The sequence below is a fragment of the Castor canadensis genome, chromosome 8, assembly GCF_047511655.1.
Source record: "Castor canadensis chromosome 8, mCasCan1.hap1v2, whole genome shotgun sequence".
Lineage (NCBI taxonomy): Eukaryota > Metazoa > Chordata > Mammalia > Rodentia > Castoridae > Castor > Castor canadensis.
This window is the reverse complement of record NC_133393.1, coordinates 81,233,781-81,257,389: the sequence shown is the minus strand read 5'-3', so window position 1 is coordinate 81,257,389 and position 23,609 is coordinate 81,233,781. Positions and strand designations below refer to the sequence as shown.

The following is a 23,609-nucleotide window of genomic DNA, read 5'->3' as shown; positions in this document are numbered from 1 at the left end:
AAATATGCTAAAGAAATAAGGACTCAGAAATAGTTCTTCACAAAACATACTTTCCAACAGATAATTCCCAGCTACGTATTCCTTAATTTTAAGCAAACAGTGTCAATGTTCTATAAAATGAAACTTTTTTGGATAAAGTCAGGTTTTAAAGTGTGAAAGTTTATGTAAGGGATTTTAATATGGGGACTGTAGTAGACAAGTACACTCCAGGTTTCTCTAGACACTGAAGTCCTTGAGAAAGGACAATGACATCAGACAAAAAACAAACAAAAACAAAACAAGCAGATCAACACACACAGATCTTTCCAGAGCCTCACAAAGGTGGGACACTGTTCTCTTCCAATTGTGGCTTAAAGTCAAGATATTAAAGAATATAGGGAAAGTTACCTCGTCAATAATCAAGTTTGTCTTTCTCTAGTGTGCTAACTGAAATAGTTCTAAGGAAAAAGCTGTCAATTACATTCTGGTATAATCCATAAGACTTCTTAAGTATACCTAAAGTGACAAACATATGCAAAATGATATTTTTACTTTCTTAAAAGTTTCCCTTCTCAAGCAAACATCACTACTTTAAAAATTAAAAAGTGACTGAAGTTTAGCATATGAAGATTGGTTATAATCTTGATTTAGGACTAGTCAAAGAAGATTAATTGCACCTGTTTTTAAACAGTGAGAATTTCACCATCTTGGAAAATAATCCAAAGCCAAGAACCCCAAATTGTCTGAGCAATTAGGAAGGCCAGGCCCTGCAGCAGGCAGCATATGACAGTCTTAAAGCGCATGTTATTCTAAACAGTTCTAGAGTAGTTACTACTTCTTAATAAATTAAGCAGCACCTCTTTAGAGGAAAAACAAATTAATAATAACAATAGAAACATCACATTTGAAAGAGCTAATCACTTTACACTGCATGAAGCACTTTCATATCCATCATCTCATGTAGCCTTCAAAACAAGCCTGAAAGGCACTTTTCTCAATTTACAGATAGAAATGGAGTTTCAATGACCTAAGCAACTCCTCTAATATAAAATATCTAATAAACAGAGGTAGGACTCAAGCCATCTGATTGAAAAACTTACCTTCACCCAATTATAGTCTCTGTCTATTTGAATCCCCTAACCCTTCAAGGGTTCCAACTCCAGAGTCTTACTTTCATTTGTTCCTCTATGCAATCTTTCCTTTTTCTAAGACAAGTGAGAAATATGTGGAGGAAAATGGAGCACTCTTCTATCTTTCATATTTCCCTTAAGGATAGGAAAATAGTAATAAATCTGCATGCCTGGCTTATGCTCATTGTGGTCAAAATGTCTAAACACAGCTTTTTTTTTTTTTGCACTGTGACAGAATGGAGTGCCAGGTTCAGCTACTTGACATATTCAGGGTTTGAACCTTTGCTATGCACATACTATCACTATCGCTGACCAAAGCAGCTAATGCAACACAGGAACTAAAATAGAAAATTCATTCTTCCCAGTCACATCTGCAACTGGCATCTTCAGACTAGATAACAAGGTATTTATGTGAAAGAAAAATTCCTTAATGGTGTTTAAAAAGAAAAAAAGTATGTCTCCATCCCTTAACTCAAAGTAACCACTCCTGGTTAGAAAGCAGCTTTATATTTATTTTCCTATCTGCAGAATCCTTTGTGTAGAAATGCTGACAAGGGGATCTGCAACTTCTGCCAGAATGAGGGGACCAACCATAGCTTTATAATTCCTTGAGTGACTGATTTGGTTGGGGATTGGTGGGGGGAGGGGATGAGGCTAGAGGAGCTACTGCCCCTTTCCACCAAAAGGGGAAAGCTCTTTAGACTCCTAAACTCTATAAACTTAATAAGTGAAACATCACAGAAGAGTCCTTTGTTTTACCACTGGAGCTAGAAAAGCAATTCAGTTATGTGGTAGAGGAATCCTTTAAGAACCATTGACTTCTTTTCTGTGATTTTTGTCCTCCACCCAGACTTTCAACACCATCCCAAGGATGGAGTTCAGGGCCTAAGAAGGAATGCTCCAAGACCTAAGTTTTGCCTCTCATTCTTCCTCAGTTTGTTCGTCTGCTTGCAAGTTAGCCAAAAAATCCTGTTCACTGACTTCGGTGATCAGCTGCTTTCATGTGTTCATATTCTCTTTTGTTACTCCTCATGGAATGAAGGTGGTTTTTTCTTTCCCACTTCCTTTGACCCCCAAGATTAGGATTAAAACCTGGGGTAGCCTTTGAACTTTTTTCTTTCTGTGCCCTGGTTTGTTCTGTGGTTTGGGTTTCTTATGTCCCTGTGCCCAGGACAAAACTGCATATTTTCTTTTTTATCTCCAAGGGCAGACCCAAATCTTGAGTCCCTGTTGTCTTTCCCTGCCCCCACCTCCAGCTCAGGAGCCAAGAAGGGACTGGTGCCACACTATGTGCTGGGATCAGCAGTGGTTCCTGAGCTGATTTAGGCATTAGGCTCTTAAGCTGAGATGAAGACATAACAGCAGTTCCAGTGAGTGAGAAACCACCCATGGTATTAGGATGTGTACAACCGTTTCCTCCAATCATGTCCTTGAAGTGCTGAGCTGATTGGATAGCTCCCCAGATCCAAGACTAGAGGGCACAACCTTAAGGGAAGCCCAATTTGTTAAAGAACCTAGACTGGAAGCTGTTTCTTACTTGGCAATACAGATAGGATGGCAGTCTTACTTGAGGCTAAAAAGGGGCTGGGGATTCTGGGTAGGAAACCAACAGATTGGTGCCAGAAGCAGCCCCAGATAGAGGAGTACACAGGCCCAGCATGAGTTAATCTTGACCCAGAAGGTAGCCCAGCTACTATTGGTGAAGGTTTCTCCAGTTCTGTTTCCTCATAGCTGTGGAACAAAAGAGTGGTTAGAGAATATACAGGGCATTAGTTTTAGGTTGTCCTACCTCCCCATAATCATATCAGACCCATGTGTATTTCCTAAGAACCCTTTGGAATGGTCTTGAATTGTTCTTTCTCTTAAAATAAGTTTTCAGGGGGAATGTATCAGGTTTACCTCTATCCTACTGAACCATTTGGTAAGAGTAACCATGATATAGAGTGAAGCAAGGAAGAAGACCAAGTAGAAGGCAGAGTAGCTGTAGGAAAGATGTTGGGCTTGCACTGGAGGAACTGGTGGGGGCTCTTAGTCAGCTAGCCTGGCTATCTCATCCCATTGCCCTGGAGAGAAGGAAGGGCTGCTGAGAAGCAGTGCTGCTGAAATACCTCTTCCCTTCCTCCCCAGCTACTTTCATGAAGGCTCTAGAGGGCTCTTTGGTACTTCACAGAGTTCTTTAGTTTCTTAAATTGTTCATGGGAGACTTACCATCCTCTGGCTCCACTGTTTTAGGGAAGCAGAAACATTGAGGGCTTCTGAAAAACAGAGCAGCATGTCTTAGAATGGCTTCAAAAGAATGTGAGGAAAACCCCCCTTAGAAAAGATTGGTCTAGTGTAAGAAGTGGATCCATCCTTGTGTTAAATTCTTGCTCCAGCACATAACGGGCTATACAAACTTTGGTAAGATGTTTAATCTTTTGTGGCTTAATTTCTCTATTTGTAAAATGAGGCAAATACCTATCTCACAGGGTTGTTGTGAAGATTAAATTAAATGAGATTATGTATGTAAAGTTCCTAACACATTGTGGGTACTCAGTAGAAGGTAATAGCAGCTAGAAAAAAAAATAGAAATGCTGACAAAATATGATGAGTGAGTGGGAAAGTTTTGAAAGGCTGACTGAAGCGCAAGAACAAAAAGTAAAATGTCATTAGTAAATATAGTATTTCTACAGATACCCCAATCACAGAAAAATCATTCAAAAGACATATCTAATTAATGTTTGGTCAGTAGTGTTACCTTCTGGTGGACAGTACAGGGCCAGGGTTCTAAACCATTGAACCATTTATAAGATTTCCTTACATGTCTTTCATTCTTTAGTAGCAATTTGGAATTTTGTTAACTCTTTCAGTTTACCTCGCTACCATCTAACTTAACAGCTTTATGATGTGCCAAGCAATACATATTGGAAATAAAATCCAATAAACCCATTCAATTAGCAAGTATTTACTGTGTGCTTATTATAACCATGTAGACATTGGATTAGTTAATGTCAATACTGAAGCAAAGAAAAGAGACACAAATCCTACCTGCATTGACAAGAAGAGGCTCAATAATGCTGTGATTAAAAAAAAAAAAAAACACCAGGAATCTCAGTGGTTTAACATAATAAATGTGTGCTTCTAGTCCACTTGTTACGGTTCACTCAAGGACCTGTGCTGGTAGAAACACATCACCTTTCACTACATCATCTGAAACCCTGGGTCTTCTCAGTCATCACCACAGGGGTGAAACATAAAGAACTATATACTTGGGGGAAAAAAAGTCTTCAAAGAACAAATGGCATACATCACTTCTGGCTACAGTTTCATATGCCACCTAACTACAAGGGGATTCAAAAAATAGAAATAAAATCTCCATATTCCAGAAGAATCAAATGCAGGTAAGCACTAGTAAAACTGCCCTCATAAACTCATAAATGTATTATAAATATGTACAGATTAAAAGACAATTAAAATACAATTTGGAATGATGTTTGCAACATGACAGAATAGGAAACCCTAGACCTCCTTCTCAACAATTCTCTTTGTGGAAAAATGTGAAACTCATTGGGAAATTCCTGCATTTGAGGCCAACATAGAACCAGCCAAATCAAAGCTCCTCCCACCCCCAACCCCCACCCCACTTACTCCCAGACACAATCCTGTATGATCAGAAGAAAATCTATAGTTACCAGCTTTTCCCTGGGAAGGGGGTACAGACCTGTAACCCTAGCACTGAGGAGGCTGAGGCAGGACAGTCAATGAGTTTGAGTCCAGCCTGGGTTATACAGCAAGACTCAGTCTCAAAAAAAAAAAAAATTAATTAATTAAATTAAAATAAATACAAATTAAAAAAAAAAAAAGGAGTAGACCATACAGCTAACATTTTGGTTTTTCTGAAAGCTGCCCAGGGCACTGACTTTTGTCTTACCTGCTTTGGAGCTCTGATGGGATGTGGTAGATTCTAGATGTCTCAGAGCCACTGAGAACAAAGACAGAAGTTTGAACTAGGATATTAGCTCTCGCCATGTTCATGTTTCAGGAGAATTAATATTGTTAAAATATACATACTACCCAACATAATCTACAATCAATGGACTTCCTATCAAAATATAATTGGCATTTTTTTTCAGAAATAGAAAAATAATCCTAAAATTCATACAGAACCACAAAGGACTTTGAATAACCAGAACATTCTTGAGAAAGAATAAAGCTGGAGGCATTTATTCACACTTCCTAACTCCAAAATATATAACATAGCTATAGTAATTAAAACAATATGGTCCTGGCATAAACATACATATAAAATTCTGGAATAGAATCCAGAGTCCAGAAAACCAGGCAGGTGAGCTCAATAGGATCTTCAACAAAGGTGCTAAGAATCTACAACAGGAAAAGGATAATCTCTTCAACAAATGGCATAGGAAAGCTGGATATCCACATGTAGACAAATAAAATTGGAACTTTACTTTTTAACCATACACAAAAATAAAATTGTAACAGATTAAAGCACTTAAACCTGACCTGAAACGATAAAGCTTCTTGAAGAAAACATAAAGGAGAAAGCTACATGATTCCTTGGATATGACATCAAAGGCACAGGCAACAAATGTAAAAATAGATAAATGGAGCTATATCAAACTGTAAATGTTCTGCACACAAGGGAAACAGCAAAGTGAAGAGCTGCCTATGGAATGGGAGAAAAAAATTGTAATCCACATATCTGATAGCATGTAAAGAATTCCTTCAAATCTATAGCAAAATTCAAATGGCACAATTGAAAGTGAGCAAAGGACTTGAATAGATTCTTCTAAGAACACATACAGCAGCCAACAGATATATGAAACCATCCTTACATCACGAATCATCAGGGAAATGTAAATGAGATGTGAGGATGGCTATTATCAAAAACAAAAAGATAACAAATGTTGGTAAGGACGTTGAGAAATTGGAGCCACTGTACATTGTTCACATGGATGTAAAACAGTGCAGCTGCTCTGGAAAATGGTATGGAGGTTCCTCAAAAACAATAAAAATGGAACTATCATATGATCAGCCAATCCTTTTTCTGGTTATATATGTGAAGAAAAAAATCGATCAGTACCTTAAAGAAAAGATATCTGCACTCCCATGTTGACTATTCACATAGCCCCAAATTTGAAACAACCTAAGTGTTCATCAGTGAAAGAATGAACAAAGAAAATGTATAATATTATTTAATCTTTATGAAAAAGGAAATCCTGACCTTTGGGACAACATGGATGAGCCATTGAGGATATCATGCTAAATGAAAAAAAGTCACCTAAGAACCAATCCAGCATTATTTCCCTTTCATGATAAATCTAAATAGTCAAGCACATAGAAGCAGAGGGAAATGGTGGTGGCTGGAGAGAGGAGGAAATACAAGTTTAGTAATTGATGGGTTTAAAGTTACAGTTACATAAGATGATTAAGTTCTAGAGATCTTCTGTACAATACTGTTCCAACAACAATACTGTATCACACATTGACAGTTTTTAAGTAGATAGATCTTGTGTTAAGTGTCCTTATTACAATGCAAAAAAAAAATTCCATCAAGAATATTGAGGAAACAGGAGATGTGGCTTAGTGGTAAAACACTTACCAAGCATGTGTGAGACCCAGCAGTGTGTGTGTGTGTGTGTGTGTGTGTGCACATGCAAACACAAACAGTTATTGGGTCAGGGGGCTGTAGTGTGGCAAATGTGATGATGTGGATGAGTGAGGCACGGTGCTATGGTAACACCTAGAAAGAACATCTTACCTGACCTTAAACTGTTAGCTCAGTTTTCCCAAAAGAAGTGATATCCAAGCAGGGACCTGAATAACAAATATGAGCTTGCCAGGGCATTTCCAGAAAAGGAGTAGAGGGCAGGGGAGAGAATGTCCTATTAATAGAACTAAAATAAGTTCTCTTTGGATGGGACTTAGTCTTTGGGAAAAAATAATGAAAGTACAGAATAATGAGTTAAATTGATACCATATTATTTAGAGGCTTATAAGCCATGGGAAGGACTTGCACTTTACTGTGAAGATAATGAAAATCCACTGAAGAGGTAGAAGCCAGGATAAGGGTATTTTAGAAGAATCACCACCAAGTGGAGAGAATTAATGAGAAACAACAGCTGTTGCAGCAATCCAAGGAAGAGATGATAAGGGCAATAGCAGTAAAGATAGACCTAAGTAGATGGATTTAAGAGATACTTAGCAGGTAGAACAAACGAGCCTTTGTGACTTACTGCGTGCATGAGATAAGAGAGGGTAAGAAACAGTGAATAACCTTTAAGTGTCTGGCTTAGCCATTGTGTAGATAATAGTGATAATTCATTGATATGGAACAGATACAGCTGCCTGGGATAGGGTGTGAGGCATGAGGTGAGTTCAATGATGGATTACTGAGTTTGAATATTGTTGAGATATTAAAATGAATATTTCCAGTAGCTGGAATTATATTCAGCTGCACAGAAAAACTGGGGAGAGACACATCTATTTGAGTATCACATGCATAAAGATCTTCAATCAAGCCAGAAAAATGAGTCTTGTACAAGAAGCTTGGGTGGAGTAAAAAAGGAAAACAAAAGCCTAAGGTTGATAAGGGCCTTAAGAAAGCTGAAAAATCAGCACCTTCAGAGGAGAGATTAGAGCAGCAGAGTGTAAGGAGTTAGGAACAGAGGAAATAGGCATTTCCAGAAGAGAATGGTGGCAAGTACAGTGATGGAGGGGGAGGTCAAGTAGACTACAGGCTGAGAAGTATCCACTGAATGTTTTGACAAACAGATCTTGAGACCATGAATTCTGAACACACTCAGGATGATGGTAAGATCCCAGCAATGAGGTGTTAGTGAGTGAGAAGGACTAATCAGCAAACTGCCAGAATATAGAATGCAGGAAGTGCCAGGTAAATGACAGAAACCTCCAAGGGTTTTTACATGAAGGTGGGGTTGCAGTTTTAAATTAATTTTTCAAGAGATGATAAATCTGTACTGCACACTACACTAACAGACATCTCTCCAAAAAATATTTTGCTTCTATCTTTTCTTGAACTCAGTTAAAGAGCATTTTCTACTTCATTGTGCAAAGTAAAAGAAAAATCCTTCTATAGCTCTGTTGTGCTTTCTTTGATTAGTGATGCTGTGACATTACCAGCTGAAATGGTTTTATTGTATCTTTTATATTTTCACTTGCAATATAATTCTTACTTCCTGAAGTAAAATTCAAACTCATTTCCTACTAAAAGGATATACATATAAATCTGTGTGTCACACAAAGCTCATGAAGAAGTGTTAAGTGATTTTAGTAAGAATTATTTGTCCATGAGCAGGCTGCAGTAAAAACTGCCAAGTCCGAAAATAGTGTTAAATATAGATACTTTCTTATGCCTAACCAAAGTGGCATTGCACTGTTATTTCTAAATTAAAGTGGTATATGGCACCTATAACCTGATGACTGTAAGAAATTACAATGTGCTAAAGACAGAGTTTTTAAAAAAAAAATCCTCAAAATGCTTTACGTGCCCCAAAGTTAGAATAATATGCAAAGTAGCCTGCCTGGACTTAACCGTTCTTCAGCAATTTTTCAAGTTGAGTATTCATCTGTTTTCGACAAATGCTCATTTTAGGCAACTAATCACAGAATTACATAGCTGTAAAAAATTAAGGTCTTACCTGCCAATTACTTTTTCCTTACTTCAAGTAGAAATTAAAACCATCCCCAAAAGGTAAGCATCTGAAGAAGAACTTTGACCTACTTCTTTGTCATGATGCCTAATATTGTTGAAAAAAAAAAAAGTTCTCCTTGGAGACTACTAAGTTCCACTTGGGTGCCAAACCTACATTTAGGCTAGTCCTTAAAACCAGAGTAAAGACCACATCCACTGACTTGAAAAGAAACAGCTGGCAAAATTCTGTTTACTGTTGTACAAAGGTGTCATCACAAATGTCATTGGAGGATGATGTTATCTATGTTTCAGAAGGTCTTCTTCACGAAAAGTCACAGGAAAAATTCTCAGTTTCAATTAAAAAAAAAAAAGATCAGTAGCTTTCCTTCCAAATCTACACTGTATGATATAATATGCAGCCTCTATGTCTGAGATGGAATTCTCTGGGTTTTTTTGCTCCCATATTCTATGGGAATTCTCTGAAACCTCCCAACCACATGAGAAAAGATATTCAGAGGAACATAAGTCAGAAAATGAAGTCAGGTCAGAGAACAGAGAAGAGCAAGAGAAAAGTCCTACCCATCTTACATGGGAATTTTGTGACCATTCTGGATGTGTGTGAGCGGGTAGAAGGGGGGCCTCTTTCTATACATTTTCATCATACAGAACATGCTATTTTAATGTCGTGTATTAGTTATCTATTGCCAAGGAGCAAATTATCATGAAATATGGCAGTTTAAAATAGCAAACATTTATTATTCCACAATTTCTTTTTTATTATTTTTTCTTTTATTGTTTTTACATTTCCTTATATGTGTATACATTATTTGGGCCACACACACACACACACACACACACACACACACACACACACAGCTTCTGCATATCCCACAGTTTCTGTGGGTCACTCTTTAGCTGGGTTCTCAGAATTGGGGTTCATCACAAGGACACCTAAAATGGCCACATCAGACCCAGCCACACTATGTCATGGCTTGATTTAGGGAAGATCTGCTCCCCAGTTTGGCTGGGAGACTTCATGTCTTTCATGGCTGTTATCTGGAGACAGTCCTCTCCACAAGGACCAGCTCATAGGAATACCCAATGTGATTTCTTGCTTCCTCAGAGTCAGGGTTCTGAGAAAGAAAGCAAGAGAGGGCAAGCAGCCTGAAATCAACTTATCCTGAGAAGAACATCCCACTCCTATTATCAAAATCTATTCCTTAAAAGTGAGCCTCTAGGTTCAACCTTCATTTAAGGAGAATGGAACATGCAAGGCTGGGCTTGATGTCAGGAGGTGGGGATCACTGGGAGCATCGCAGAGACTGCCCACTACAATTGCATCATTTCTCTCATGAGAGAAATGAAGAATAGGGATTCTTCTTTACCCCTATTGACATCTGAGATGGAAAAAGATGGGGCTTGATATTTTGGCTTAGTCAAAATGGAACTAAATTTGATTTTCTTAAACTATACAAATAGGCCCAGAAAATGTAATCAAATTACTGTTAGTCCTTAACTGATGATTCTTCTATCATTTACCAATTACTACTTCAAAACACCTTTTATCCTAAAACAATCTCACTCCAATGTTTTCTATTAGAACTGAAGTTTGTCCAATAGTAGTTACAATCATCTATGGTTAATCAGTGTGCATCAAAGCTGAGATTTCCTTGTAGGGCATCCCAAGGTGATCCTCTTTCCCTGCTCACCTCTTTGTTCTCCCCTCCTGATTTTAAGTAGGATGACCATATATTTAAATTAGCCCTGGATGTCCCCATCTATGCCTTTCCTTCTATGTTATCATTAACAGCTCTTCCTTTCACTTTCAAACATGTCCTGGTTTGGATGATAAGTCACAAAGCCATAGAATTTTTTGGGAATGTGTGTTGTTTTTCTTTATTAGTGCTCTGGGGTGTTTTGAAGTTTTTGTTTATTTGCTTGTTTTGCAATACTGGGGTTTGAACTCAGTACCTTGTGCTTACTGAGCATGTACTTTACCACTTGAGCCATGCCTCCAACTCTATGTTCTGTTTTTTATTAGGATTTCTTGGGAGCTATAGAGAGTAGAATAGAGGAGCATCTCTTCTTCTCTTCTCTGTCTAGGGGAAAAGGTTTAGATGAGAAAACAGAAATTGACAGAATAAAGTGATCTTTGTTGACTATTCCCAATCTTAGTTTTTCAAGCAGTGGTGTGCATTCAGTATATATTTAATAAAAGCTGAAAATGCTCAGATTAATAAACAGAGTTTGAACAGATATTTAGCAAGTAAGAATATGACTCAAGATATCACTAAAGACAAAGAGTGACTGGGTATGTGGCTCAGTGGTACAGCATTTGCCTAGCATGCACAAAGCCCTGGGCTTAAGCCACAACACCACAAGAAAAAAAAAAAGACAAAGTACACAAATTTCACAGAAAAACATAGGCAAGTCTGTTCTGATTCCCTCTTGAGTCTCCTGGAAAGGTGAGAACTTCCTGAGGACAACAATCCACACAGTAGACGACTCCACTGAAAGCCAATTTACACTGGTTACAATTTTCTAGTGCAGTTTTTTTTCTGAGCTGTATATCCTGTGAGTATATAGCCACAGGATTTACTATCTACCCTGACTTCAATCAAAATCAGAACAGAAATATGCTGTGAGCAGTACTGTTACAGAAGCTTTCATCCTCAGGCACAGTTTAATTCTTTTCCTTCAACGTTTTTTAAAACTCAAATTCTTCCCTTCATCATCTCATCCTTTGCCTTCAGCAAATGCCTTCCCTAACTTTCCCAGAGGTAGGAGGTAACTTGCACACATATTTCTCTACCGCCACTCACATTGTACTATCACTATCAGGGGAAGGGAGCTCTGTTGCCATGGCAACCAGGAGGAATGCATAAGTTCAGCCACTGTTGTATCTTCTATCCTAATTGATCAAATTCTCCCAGTTCTTGACTCATTTCACTTTTATAGACATAAGAAAGTAAAGCATTTTATGCTTCTTCTGACTTATTATGCAAGTTTTATCCATAACTTTCTAAGATCCCACTGACCACAGCCTTCTCCCTGAACTCACTATGCTCATTTATTTCTGTTAGCCAGGGATGATATTAAAAGAATTAAGGAAAAACATGGCATGAGAAGTACCAATCAGAATGGATGTATCACACATGAGAATGTGTACTAACTATAACTGAGAACTGAACAAGAGATCTGAACCAGTCCACTGTCTAAGTTTAGCACCATACCTTCCTTCTATGACATAGAACACCTAATGTCTTGATTGACCATCTGATATTATCAGAATTATGAATTAGGAGCTATAATTATTATTAAGAATAAAAAGTTAGATTTTAATGTGAAATACATTCATGTCTACACCATATGAGAAAGTGGAGAAGAATGTTAAAAGACGTTGTCTATGCAGGCAGGGGAGCAGGATATGAGAAAGGGTATATAATTTCCTGCTAATTGAGGGAAGAATGCTGCCATGTGTGATCAGTACATTTCTGAAATGTTTCCTGGTTCTTCCCATTCCAGGCAAATGTAATGATTGCACTTTTTACCTCCTTGTGCTTGGATGGGCCAAATAGTGATTTCTAATCAAAGGGTTACGAGCATAAGTATTTAATGTTGCTTCCAGGCAGAATATTTATTTAATTAATTCTCTGAGATCCCCAAGAGCAACTAGCAACATTCCACATTACAGCTGTTGTTTCAGCCTACATACTAGAGACCTCTACCTGATTCATCATGAAAATGTGATGTGAACAGAAATAAACTTTGTTGTTATAATACACTGAAAATTTTGGAATTGTTTGTATGGAGGTACAATCTTAGTTTTAATAGCTTATTATTGGAGTCTCCTGTTTATTATTCAACTTTGGAGATACTTACTTCAATGACTTTTGACATGGAGACCATAAACCCCTTCATGTTGTATGTAAAATTTAGGACGCTGGGGGAAGAAGGATGAGGGTGCATTCAATTCTCCAAAGCTAGACTTTACTCCATCTTGTTGCTAATTGTGATCTATGAGTTTATTCTATAACTACAACCTTCACTTGCATCTCCTAGTCCAAGATTCTTACCCTGTTTTTTTAACCAAATATCACTCATTGTCTGGCTATGAGAATATGTGTTCATGTCAGTATTGTTGAACTGGCTCTGGATACATACTTGTTTGACTTCAGAAAGATCTGTCCTTAAACTGTAATTGGTGTTTGGTGACCAAAGTAGATACTCAAAATATATATTTTAATCAATGAGGCCGAGCCTAGAGAGAGGACCAGCATCAATAGCTCTGGCTCTGTCTGAGAATTCCTACCTAAGAAACATAAGGAGAAATGACCATTGTGAATTTTAAGAACTTCTTCAAAACTTGAAGGGTCTATAAAATAAGAGGATTCTCTGAAAGCAACCCACCAAATAGGTGCAGAAATTGAACTTCTTTAATGGCGTAGGTCACTGACTTTTCATAAACTTACCCTAAACTGACTTTCTTTCAGGTGGTGTAGTGAAATGGTGAAATGATAATCAAATCCACTTTCCCCAGACACTTAAATAATTTAAGAAGCTGAAATTTCCTAGCTCACCTCTTTCCTTTCTGCTGAGCCCTATATTAACTTGATATGATCCCAACAGACATATCACATCGTTGTTCCTTTAAGACTTATTCTGCTCACTTCAAAGTTATATGTAATTCACATATTTAATTAAGATGCCTCTGTAAGGTTCAGAATGTAGCTTCTTGAAGTTGCTCATAATTTTTTTAATCATCAGTGCTTTATCTAACAGTTAAAGCTTGCACATAAAATTCTCCAATAAAAGTAAAATGTTTTAATTGATAAGCAGATTTGATTACGTAACAATGCATGCATAAATATTATGTATGGCAATATATAACATGATATACTACAATATATATTATATAATATGTTTTATGATATATTTTAAATAGTAGAATATGCTTGTATAGATAATAGCACCTGGACAATCAAGACGCAATCAAGTCTATTAATATTTTTGCTAAAAGAGTGGAATCATTTTTGGGCTGGGGATGTTGTTCAGTGGTAGAGCAGTTGCCTAGTATACACAAGGCCCTGGATTCAATCCTCAGCACCATACACACAAAAAAAAGAAAAGGAGCATTTTATATGTGAACCATATATATCCTTTATTATAACCACACAGGATGCTAGACAACTTATACATTACAATCTGGGAACCATCCTCCTAACCTTTAAAATGTGTTTTAAGGATCAAGAATAAAGCAATGAAGGCTACAAAATACATAACAAGATACAATATCTTTTCTTCATATTTTATTTTCAGTTTATTTATTTTTAATTGTAAAAGGCATAAAGTAAAATTAGGGAAGGTATTCGTTTAATATGTTGACTTAAACAGGTCTTTTAGTGTCCCATTTCTAAAGGATTTCAGTATTACAAATATTATTCTATTCCAAGCTCTATAAATCTATATCTTTTGACATTACTCACTTATGTTATGCACATTTTTTTAAATAAAATAAAAAGTAGAGTGTTGGGATGCCCTGGCAGTAGCCTAAAGAAGAACATAACAGAGATTTTTACCCCCTCCAATGTGGCTTTCCTTAAGGAAGCCTAGGCTGCTAACGTAAGCTCACCAGAATAAAGGCACTGACCTCCTGACAGGGTGCCAAAGCATAGAGGAGACCATAGCTGCAAGAATAGTGTATACAATTTGTGCTGCAACTGATGCTACCTTACCAAGGAAATGTTTGAATAATAAACATTTTCTTAATAAAACTGTTTATTGCTTTTCATCCCTCAATAATAACTATGGTATTAATAGAGTACAAATGTGATAACTTGTCACAGAAATGTCATTTTCTCAGATGGTGTTGGACTGTCTCTTATTAATTTATTAAATTAGACTATATGACTTTGGGTAAGCCTTGGGCCTCAGAATAAATAATATACATCAATTTCCCATGCCTGGGAAGTAATCATTTCCTGAATTTTCATCACTGGGAAGTTGGAATTAAGATGAAACTTAGTGCTATTCATTATTATATGGGCTGCAGATAACAGATACACACAGATGTGCATTGCATAGCCTGCTATGCAATTAATTTACATACTTCCCTCATCGATACAAGGATGCATCATTGATTTTATTTTTTTATAATTTTTTTTTTATTTTATTTTATTTTTTATTTTTTTTCTTTTATTATTCATATGTGCATACAAGGCTTGGTTCATTTCTCCCCCCTGCCCCACCCCCTCCCTTACCACCCACTCCACCCCCTCCCGCTCCCCCCCCTCAATACCCAGCAGAAACTATTTTCCCCTTATCTCTAATTTTGTTGTAGAGACAGTATAAGCATTAATAGGAAGGAACAAGGGGTTTTGCTGGTTGAGATAAGGATAGCTATACAGGGCATTGACTCACATTGATTTCCTGTGCGTGGGTGTTACCTTCTAGGTTAATTCTTTTTGATCTAACCTTTTCTCTATTTATAATGTTTTAAAACTTCATCAATTCAGACAACACTGAGCATGTGATAATTTAGATATGCTGTGCCACTTTACCTTTGTACTATCAAAACCAAATAATGTAAAACCAATGATATTAAAAGCAACAAACTGTACCCTATTGTTAGTTGCTCTGGCTAAATGAGTCTCAACCTCCTAGTCCCTCCCTACCTTCTCCCTCTCCCCACTTTTTCTCTTCCTCTTCCCTTTTTCTCCCTCCCTTTCTCTGATGCCCCACTCCATCAACCCTCTTGACCAGACTTAGCCATTCATTTCATTTTTCTTCTCACTAGCCCATTCTCAGCAACCAGCTTTGCCCCTTAATCCCAGCCTCAATAATTAATGGTTCTATTACTGTGAATTAGTTGTACAAGCAAGTCAATGTTTTGCCTAATTAAGAGTGAAGCCAACAAATTATTTAAAGCACCACTCTAGCAGAATTTGCATTCAGCCTTGTATTAGCAGCCCAACGAAGCTTTTCAGCCATTGACTCAAGTTCTTCTAGGCTTCATTAAAACTTACAGCTAAGCTTTCTTTCCACACAGCTCCTGAATCTGGGCCTTAGTCCTCCACCTTCTATGAATCCTAATTGCAGTGTCTTATTATATACCTTTGGAAATCATAATGTATCTTTTTTTTTCTTAATTTACCATGATGGAAGTTAACAGCTTTGTAATTGTTTTGTCAGTGTGGACCATACAAAAAACTTACAGTTTCACATCACTAAAGACAATTTAATTTTCTTCCTATCACTTCCCAAAATAAACTTAGCACCTTAAAAAACAAACACTGTATTTAAACAGTCCTTCCTTAGAAGGAAGCTCCCACTGTAAGCAATTATAACAAACCAACCAATTTTCTACTCAAAGAGCAACAAGCAAAAATCACAGCTCTTCACAGTAAAAAACATGTACCTGGTTCCCACTTCTAGATAAATGACAACTAGAGGTATCAAATATCACACTTGTACACCATAAATTTGTACAATTATTATGTGTCATTTAAAAATTTTAGCAAAGAAAAATAATTGAGTAAGAAATTTGAAAACATTCCTAAAGATTTTGAAAGTAGTGAGCTTAGTCAAAAAAAGAAAAAAAGATACTGTCCAAAGTGAAAGTTCACCCTGAATTTTTTCCGTTAAAAGGTAATTCAGCCTTGGGAAAAAATAACGTGCTGACACCTATGCCTCTGGCAGTAGAAACAACCTATACATCAGAGTCATTTCTGAGTAAATGTGTGACACACTCATGGACCAGAGCTCTGGTCATTCTTTTAAAAATGAGGATAAAAGGTAAGAGCTTCAGAGCCTGAGGCCTGGGTCAGCTGTGTTCATAGACTCTAGAGCATTACATCTGGAACAACTGCATCCAGTCCTCCAAGTCTATGCCAATCTCCTGCTCATTTACTTTTGTTATTCATCCTTGCTTGTTTTGGCTGCCCATCTGTACACAGAAGCCATGCATTTTAGATCTTAGAAAAATTTCCATCTCGAATACTCTTTCTTGCTTCCCACCTACTCCAGTTCTCTTCACCCACTTCCTAAGAGTGCTCACCACGTTCAGCCAAATGAGTTCTACATGCGGTTGCTTTTAAAATTTATTGGAAAGGAGAAAGAAGAGAGAGATAGAATCTATTCTGTTTTCATATAGTCACCACCTAATTCATATTTTTCATTGTTTAAGTCTTAAATATGAACACTAAGTTCCTCAGTGACAAACACAGTTTTTATCATTTTAATACTGGAATAAGTCTATAGACAAGTAGACATATTTCTATGCAAGTGTTTATAAATTCTGTCATTTATACCTGCATTAGAACTTAACATACAAAGGGACACACACATCACAAGACCATAAATGCTTATTATAGAGTTCACTGTGTGGATTTCTTCAAAAAGGTCATTAACAACAAGGCAGACAATTATTTCAACACCAAGCTTCAGAAATTCAGAAAGGGATTCTTTTACCAGGAGAAAACCAGTTACTGTGACAATCCGTGCGGAAAACATGCCTTTTGCTGCCATCAAGTGGCTGTTTTCGGAATAACCTTATGAACAGCAGTCATTTCATTCCTTGTACAATATACATATATTATCCTTTGGGGATGGGGATATTTGAGAAGACAAGAAAGACTTTTTAAAATTAAAGCTGTATACTATGGGTAGTATAAATACTACATTACTAAGAAAGTCTTCAGACAACCTCAAGAAGTGTCTGAAGTGTCTAAAAACTGAAAATCCTTCCCAGCTTTGTGTCCTGTGCGATTTTTAGTCAGTTAAGGCTTTCATCTGGACTTTGGAGCACACCTCTCTTCATTCTTACCAAATAGAGAATTTCTAAATAGTGGGTATCTTTACCTACTTGAACACAGAGGGTATCAGAAAATCATTTAGAATCACTTTGAATCAAGTCAGACTCCATTACTATGTAAGAAGATGGTTCGTGCTTTCTCAAGGCTTTGATCCTATATGTAAATAATGTACCATACTGTACTATCCCTGAAAAAGTTCAGCTGTGATTTCTTTCTAATCTCTTTCTAGTTCAGTGATTGTTTTGCCCTTTCTTTGAGTGTCTTCTGTTTTTTCTCCCAGAAGATAATTAAACAGATAGTAGAATTAAAGGAAAATGTCAAAGCCAAAATGCTGTGACCCCTTTGTATTGAGAAGGCAGCATTCATCTCAGAGTTACTGCCTCTTTTGGTGGGAAAACACATTGCCAGGGTTTTGGTTTTGGAAAGAAAAGCCCTAAATAAACAAAGTGAACAGAAGTTGAGAGAAAATTGCTGTACATAATAGAACAGAGGAAATCTGAAAGTTATTGGAGAAGAATCTAAAACTAAGAGAAGAGACTATAAAGGAATGTTTGAGGGGTTCAAAAATCCTAAAGAAACTATATGATTAAGACCACATTACCATACCTCTGGTTATGAGTTCCCTGTGGGAATTTCCGCCCCCTCCCCAGGTTAGACAAGCTTCACTGCTGTTCATGGTTATGGGTTTCTATTTTACCCTTCCTCTGGAGCACTTTGCAGAACCATCTATTGTGAGGACTTCTGTTTCAATTTCTCACTTTATTTAAACCTAATTCTTGATTCTGGTCCCTACTTGTCAGGTGTAAAATCTCAAATGCCTAAGCCACTGCCTCTGAGGATTGATTGGTTCATAAGCTTACTGCCCTGCTTTTGTAGGTCCTTCTGTATTTGTACCCTGTTGTTTTTTTCCTTACCTTGGGATAAGCTCAGCTATGCATTTTGAAAGTCTATCAGACTGCACTGCATTTTTCAGCAGTCCTAAGGACTGAGCAGCAGGAGAGGCCTCCAGTGACAGAGACTGCCCCTTTGTGAAGAAAAAAGCTATTCCTTAAGTGTCTAGAAGCCAAACTGCCCCAAACCAGCATCTTCTCTTCAGCAAAACCCTTACTTACAGCTGCAAACATTTACAGAAAGGGGAATTCAGTTTCATCTCAGTGACTTAAAGAACAAAAGGCAGCATTCTGGTGGTGTCAGGTGTAGAGGGTTGAAAAGAGACTAGACGAGTGGAGCTTTTCCCCCCATGGTACTAGGAAGTACAGATAGTCTAAGTCTTGGTCTCTTTTAGTACACAGCTGACTTACCTCCTGCCTCTCAATCTTGCCACCCCACCCCCACCCCCCTGATGGCTAAACTCATGAGTCTACTTTAGGGAATTAACTCACTATAGTGAGAAAAATAACAGCAACCAGGCAACTTGACCCTTATCAAGTCAGTTCTGGCTGAGGTGTAGGTCTAGATAAACCTAGGGATTCTGTTCTCTGTAGCCAAGGATAATGGAACCGCTGCTTAGCCTAAATTTATGTCCTATTCTAAATGTGGCAAAAAAATTAAATTAAAAAGCAGACCAGTAGGAAAACTCCTTTTGTTGGACTCTAAAACCTACAGCCACTCATGACTCATTATAGTCCTAAAGTTTTTAGGTTTGGAAAGGAAGTCCTAAAATACATTAAGATGGATTTAGTCATAGAAAATCCTAGACACACCTCTGGGAATGGTTATAAGTCAATATTCCTAGAGATATTCCTAAACCAGGACAGATTGGAATCCTCAATACAAATCAGATTAAGAGTAAAGAATCCTGTCTAACTTACTCTCTACCACCAGCAATCCTTTAATATTACCAGTCAACTGTGATGTCTGTGTGCTCAATGTTCTTTCCATCTTTGGGCTCAGATAAAATGTCCTGGAGAACCCCAAAGTGCAGTTTTATCCATTTGCTATGCTAATGAATTTTCCTCCAAGGTTACAATCCTACTTTGAAATGTACCCTAGTTGAAATGATGTATATCACAAGAGTTGGTCACATGTCTTTTATAAGTGGTTATTTGATTGCTTTAATATGTCAAACTAAACAATTTGTCTGTCGCTTTTTTTTTTAAAGATGACACCTTTTAAGACATCCAGCAAAAGTAAATCATATTGCTGAAGAGTTCAACAGTGACATAGGAGTCCGTAATATTTATTCAGCCTGAGAATAAAAGAGAGCAACTTTCAATTTTAGTTAAGATACGGCATATAAATTTTAAACCAACTATGCACTTATTTAGTGCATATATCTCTGACTTTCAATTTTTAGTCAGTTTGAATGACTAAAATACAGAGAAAGACTAATTGGTATATGGTGAGCTATAAATACTGGCCATCAGTAGGCCATATTACTAGAATTCACTACTTAATAGTTGAATTTCTTCTCTATTATTACTTAAAATGGAGATTTTAATTAGAATTTAGCCTTGGAAAGTGGCAAAATCTCTCTGTCCTCAGTTTCTTGTTCAGTAAAAAACAGATAAGAAAACTACTTGCTACATAGGGTTACTGTGAAGTTTATAGTTGAGACAATTCATGTCTCATTCTAAGTGGTCAGTAACTGTTAGCTCTCTTTAAGATGATTTTTTTTAATGAAAGACAGGACTATAAAATAGGTACAGTGTGGGAGGTACTGGTGAGAGGAGGAGGGTGAATGGAGGAGAATAAAGTGAGGGAATATGGCTGGTGGCCTTCTTATGCACATGCGAAATAGAATGATAAAGCCTCTTGCAGTTGCTCTAAGTGGGGTGGGCGGGATGGGGAGAGATGGTGGAGATAATCTAGCAAATGTACAATGTAAGGCTGTTGTGAATTGGCACAATGAATCCCCCCTGTACAATGAATGTATGCTAAAAAATAATAAAGAGATTATTTTTATTATTAGTCATTGAATGTATTATATATGTATGGATTACCTAACTGCATTTAACGTATTGCTTTGAAATCTCTTCTCAAAATAAGCATTTCTGGTTAACATAGTCCTCACTAGCTCCATATAAAAATAAAAATAGAATCAGATAACAGAACCAGGTAATAAGTCAGATTCTGAGGAAAGGGTCTATTTTATATATTATATAATGTATTATTTCTAGTAACAGCTTTTAAAATGTAATTTTCCCATTCATCCATTCCCCTTCTGATCCTACCTGGTGATTTTGTTCTAATTGTTTTTGGTTGTGGTTTTGTGGCAGGAACTCACTGTACAGTCCACGGCAGCCTGGAACTTGTGATCCACCTGCCTCAGCCTCCTGAGTGCTCGGTTTACAGGCTTACACACCACCGCCACCTCCATCTGGTGCTTTGAGTGTGCAAAATCTCTTAGAGAGACTGGTTGTGTTAGGTACATCCAGTCACTATCCATCTTGTTGTTACAGGTTTTAAGGCTGCAACATACTCTGAGTATCCCCAAGTTAAAGTTTATAACTCCACCTGTTAAAAATAGATCCAGTATTAATGGCATCACTCTCAGTGGAAGAAATAATTATAGATGAAGCATTTTAATAATTTTTGATCTGAGAACATTTGATGTAAAATCCCATTCTTGGATTTGCTACTTGTTAATGTAAATTATAAACTTTGTGAAATATCTCCTTTCCCTTTACTATTCATCTCCTTTAATGGTGAGAGAAAAACAATAAAATTTTAAATGAGCTTCCCTCTCAGCCTTGAATAGTAGTGGTCAAAATCTATACATAACATCCAAACAACTGCATACTATAGAACTGAATGGCAGTCTGCACTAGCCTAACACGTAAAAGAAAAAGACATTATCTAGCTTTCTAATCTAATGTGGAGGGTGGATCAAATTCTTCCTTAGTAACTATTTCAGTGCACAACAATATCTAAGGTAGTTTTATTAATGTTGCAGGCTAAGCCAATCTCCTGTGAAATTTACTGGAAGCAAACCAAGAGAAAATTATACAGAAAGACCAACTTTTGTGTTTCATTATATCATGAGCTTCATGCTGTGATGATCTGATTTGATAAGCTCGAATCATAACACTACGTTTAATTCAGGGTGGTCCACTTTTAAAATGATCTGTTTATAACAAAAGTCTCTCTGTCAAAAGAGTGTTTTTTTTAATAATGCTACCAGACCGGGTGTGGTCAGGAGGCTGAGGTAGAAGAATCAGAAATCCTGAGTTCAAGACCATTCTGGGCTAAAAAACAAGAACTTGTCTCAAAAGCAAAAAGTAAAAACAAAAAGGAACCAATATCAAACATTTATTTAGCCAGGCATTATAGAGCAATGGAATTGCAAACCTGGAGACCTTCATCATAGCCCTGCTGTACTAATTAGGTAAATAAAAGCAAATTAATAAGTTTCCTGATTCTCATCCTCTGTCACTATAATATAATTTTACCTGCCCTGAAACTACCCCATAATAAAGCCTTCAAAAATAAGGAACATAATCTATGTATTATAAAATGCAATACCTTCCTTAGAAAAAAAGATTCATGCTGGGCACTGGTGGCTCATGCCTGTAATCCTAGCTACTCAGGAGGCAGAAATCAAAGCCAGGCTGGTTCAAAGCCAGCCTGGGCAAATAGTTGGCGAGAACTTATCTCAAAACAAAACAAAAAAAATCACAAAAAAGGAACTGGTGGAGTGGCTCAAGGTGTAGGCCAAGTCAAGCCCCAGTATTCTGAATACCTTAAATAAGAGAAACACAATAGAGAACCCTAGTACTACAAAAAAAATAAAATAAGAAAAACACTCAAATAATACTGTTCAGGGTAGAGTATTTGCAAGTGAAATTCATGCTACTATAAATTAAAAAAAATTCTGATTGCATTCTTATGAGTTTCAAACATAACACTCACCACGGTAGAAAGGGGAAAGGTAACCTACCCCATGTTCCCATCCATTAGAAGAATGGTGTTATATATATGAGAGAATATGAAGAGAAAGAGAATTGTGCTGAAGAACATTGTCATCCATGACCCGTGATCCTCTCGAAACATTTTTAACCGGAGCAACTGACCTGAAATATAAATATTATTAAGAAATTAATGTACATTATAAATCAAATTCATACATCTTGCTTTATTTTAGTGAATCTCAATTTTCACACTATATTCCGAAGTCTTTGCCATAAGATTGCTTTATGGGTGAAATCATTATATACTGTGGTTTTTATTCTTTTGTAAATAAATGCTCATGAATAAAGTCCAAGAAAACGCTCATATCACAAATCGTGGAGCAAATAGCACTATGAGTATTTATTTAATACCCAGAGATTGTTTTCATGAAAACAACTGAATTAGAACACTACTACTTGCTGTATTTTATTTCATAAATATGTTTTTGGTTCATACTGAAACTACTTAAGGAAAGAGGCAAAGAAGTTGCACACATTCCATGTAATTTTCTTTGCTTTCACAGATCTATTCTTGGGCTGGAAGTGTGGCTCAAGTGGTAGAGAGCCTGCTTTGCAAGCCTGAAACCCTGAGTTCAAACCCCAGTCTCACCAAAAAAAAAAAAAAAAAGACCCATCACACATATATTCTTGTTCTTGTTTTTTTCTTTTTAGGACATATTCATTATGGGGGGGATTCATAGTGACAATTCTCATTAGACTTACATTGTACATCATTTACATTTCCCCCATCGCCTTTCTCCCTCAACCCTCTCCCCACTCCACCTGAAGCAATTGCAAGAGGTTTCTTAGTTCTGTTTCATATAGGTATATGAAGTCCATCAACCATATACCATCGCCTTAATCTCTTTCCTTCTTCACCCTTCCCTCTCCCCACAGATCCATTCCTAATACTGGCCAGACTTCACTTATAATAAGTCCAACTTCACTTGTAATAGATACAATTATTTAAGTTACATGAAGTCTTGAAATGTCTTTGTCATCAGACACAGATGGCTTAGCCTTACTCTGAACTCAAATAGTCCATACTCACATTTAGCCACATGTTAGAAGGCTTGGGTAGGGGTCATGCATGTGTGCTATGGAGCCTGATGTGACTCTTGCAAAACATAATTTCCACCTTGAT

At 37.0% G+C, this 23,609-nt stretch overlaps 1 protein-coding gene across 12 annotated transcripts in view; it reads right to left on the bottom strand.

The window, feature by feature from the left end:
* The window catches only part of Tmem117 (transmembrane protein 117), a 554,639-nt gene that overhangs the window by 451,270 nt on the left and 79,760 nt on the right, over nucleotides 1-23,609 (bottom strand). For 6 of the 12 annotated variants that reach the window (XR_012450820.1, XM_074083197.1, XM_074083195.1 and 3 more), the window contains exon 3: nucleotides 22,456-22,588. Coding sequence is in view for 5 of the 12 variants with exons in the window: in XM_074083197.1 (XP_073939298.1) it covers nucleotides 22,456-22,588 (133 nt within the window). In the remaining 7 variants the exon portion in view is untranslated. The other 6 variants (XM_074083199.1, XM_074083198.1, XM_074083200.1 and 3 more) reach the window with 6 other exon arrangements.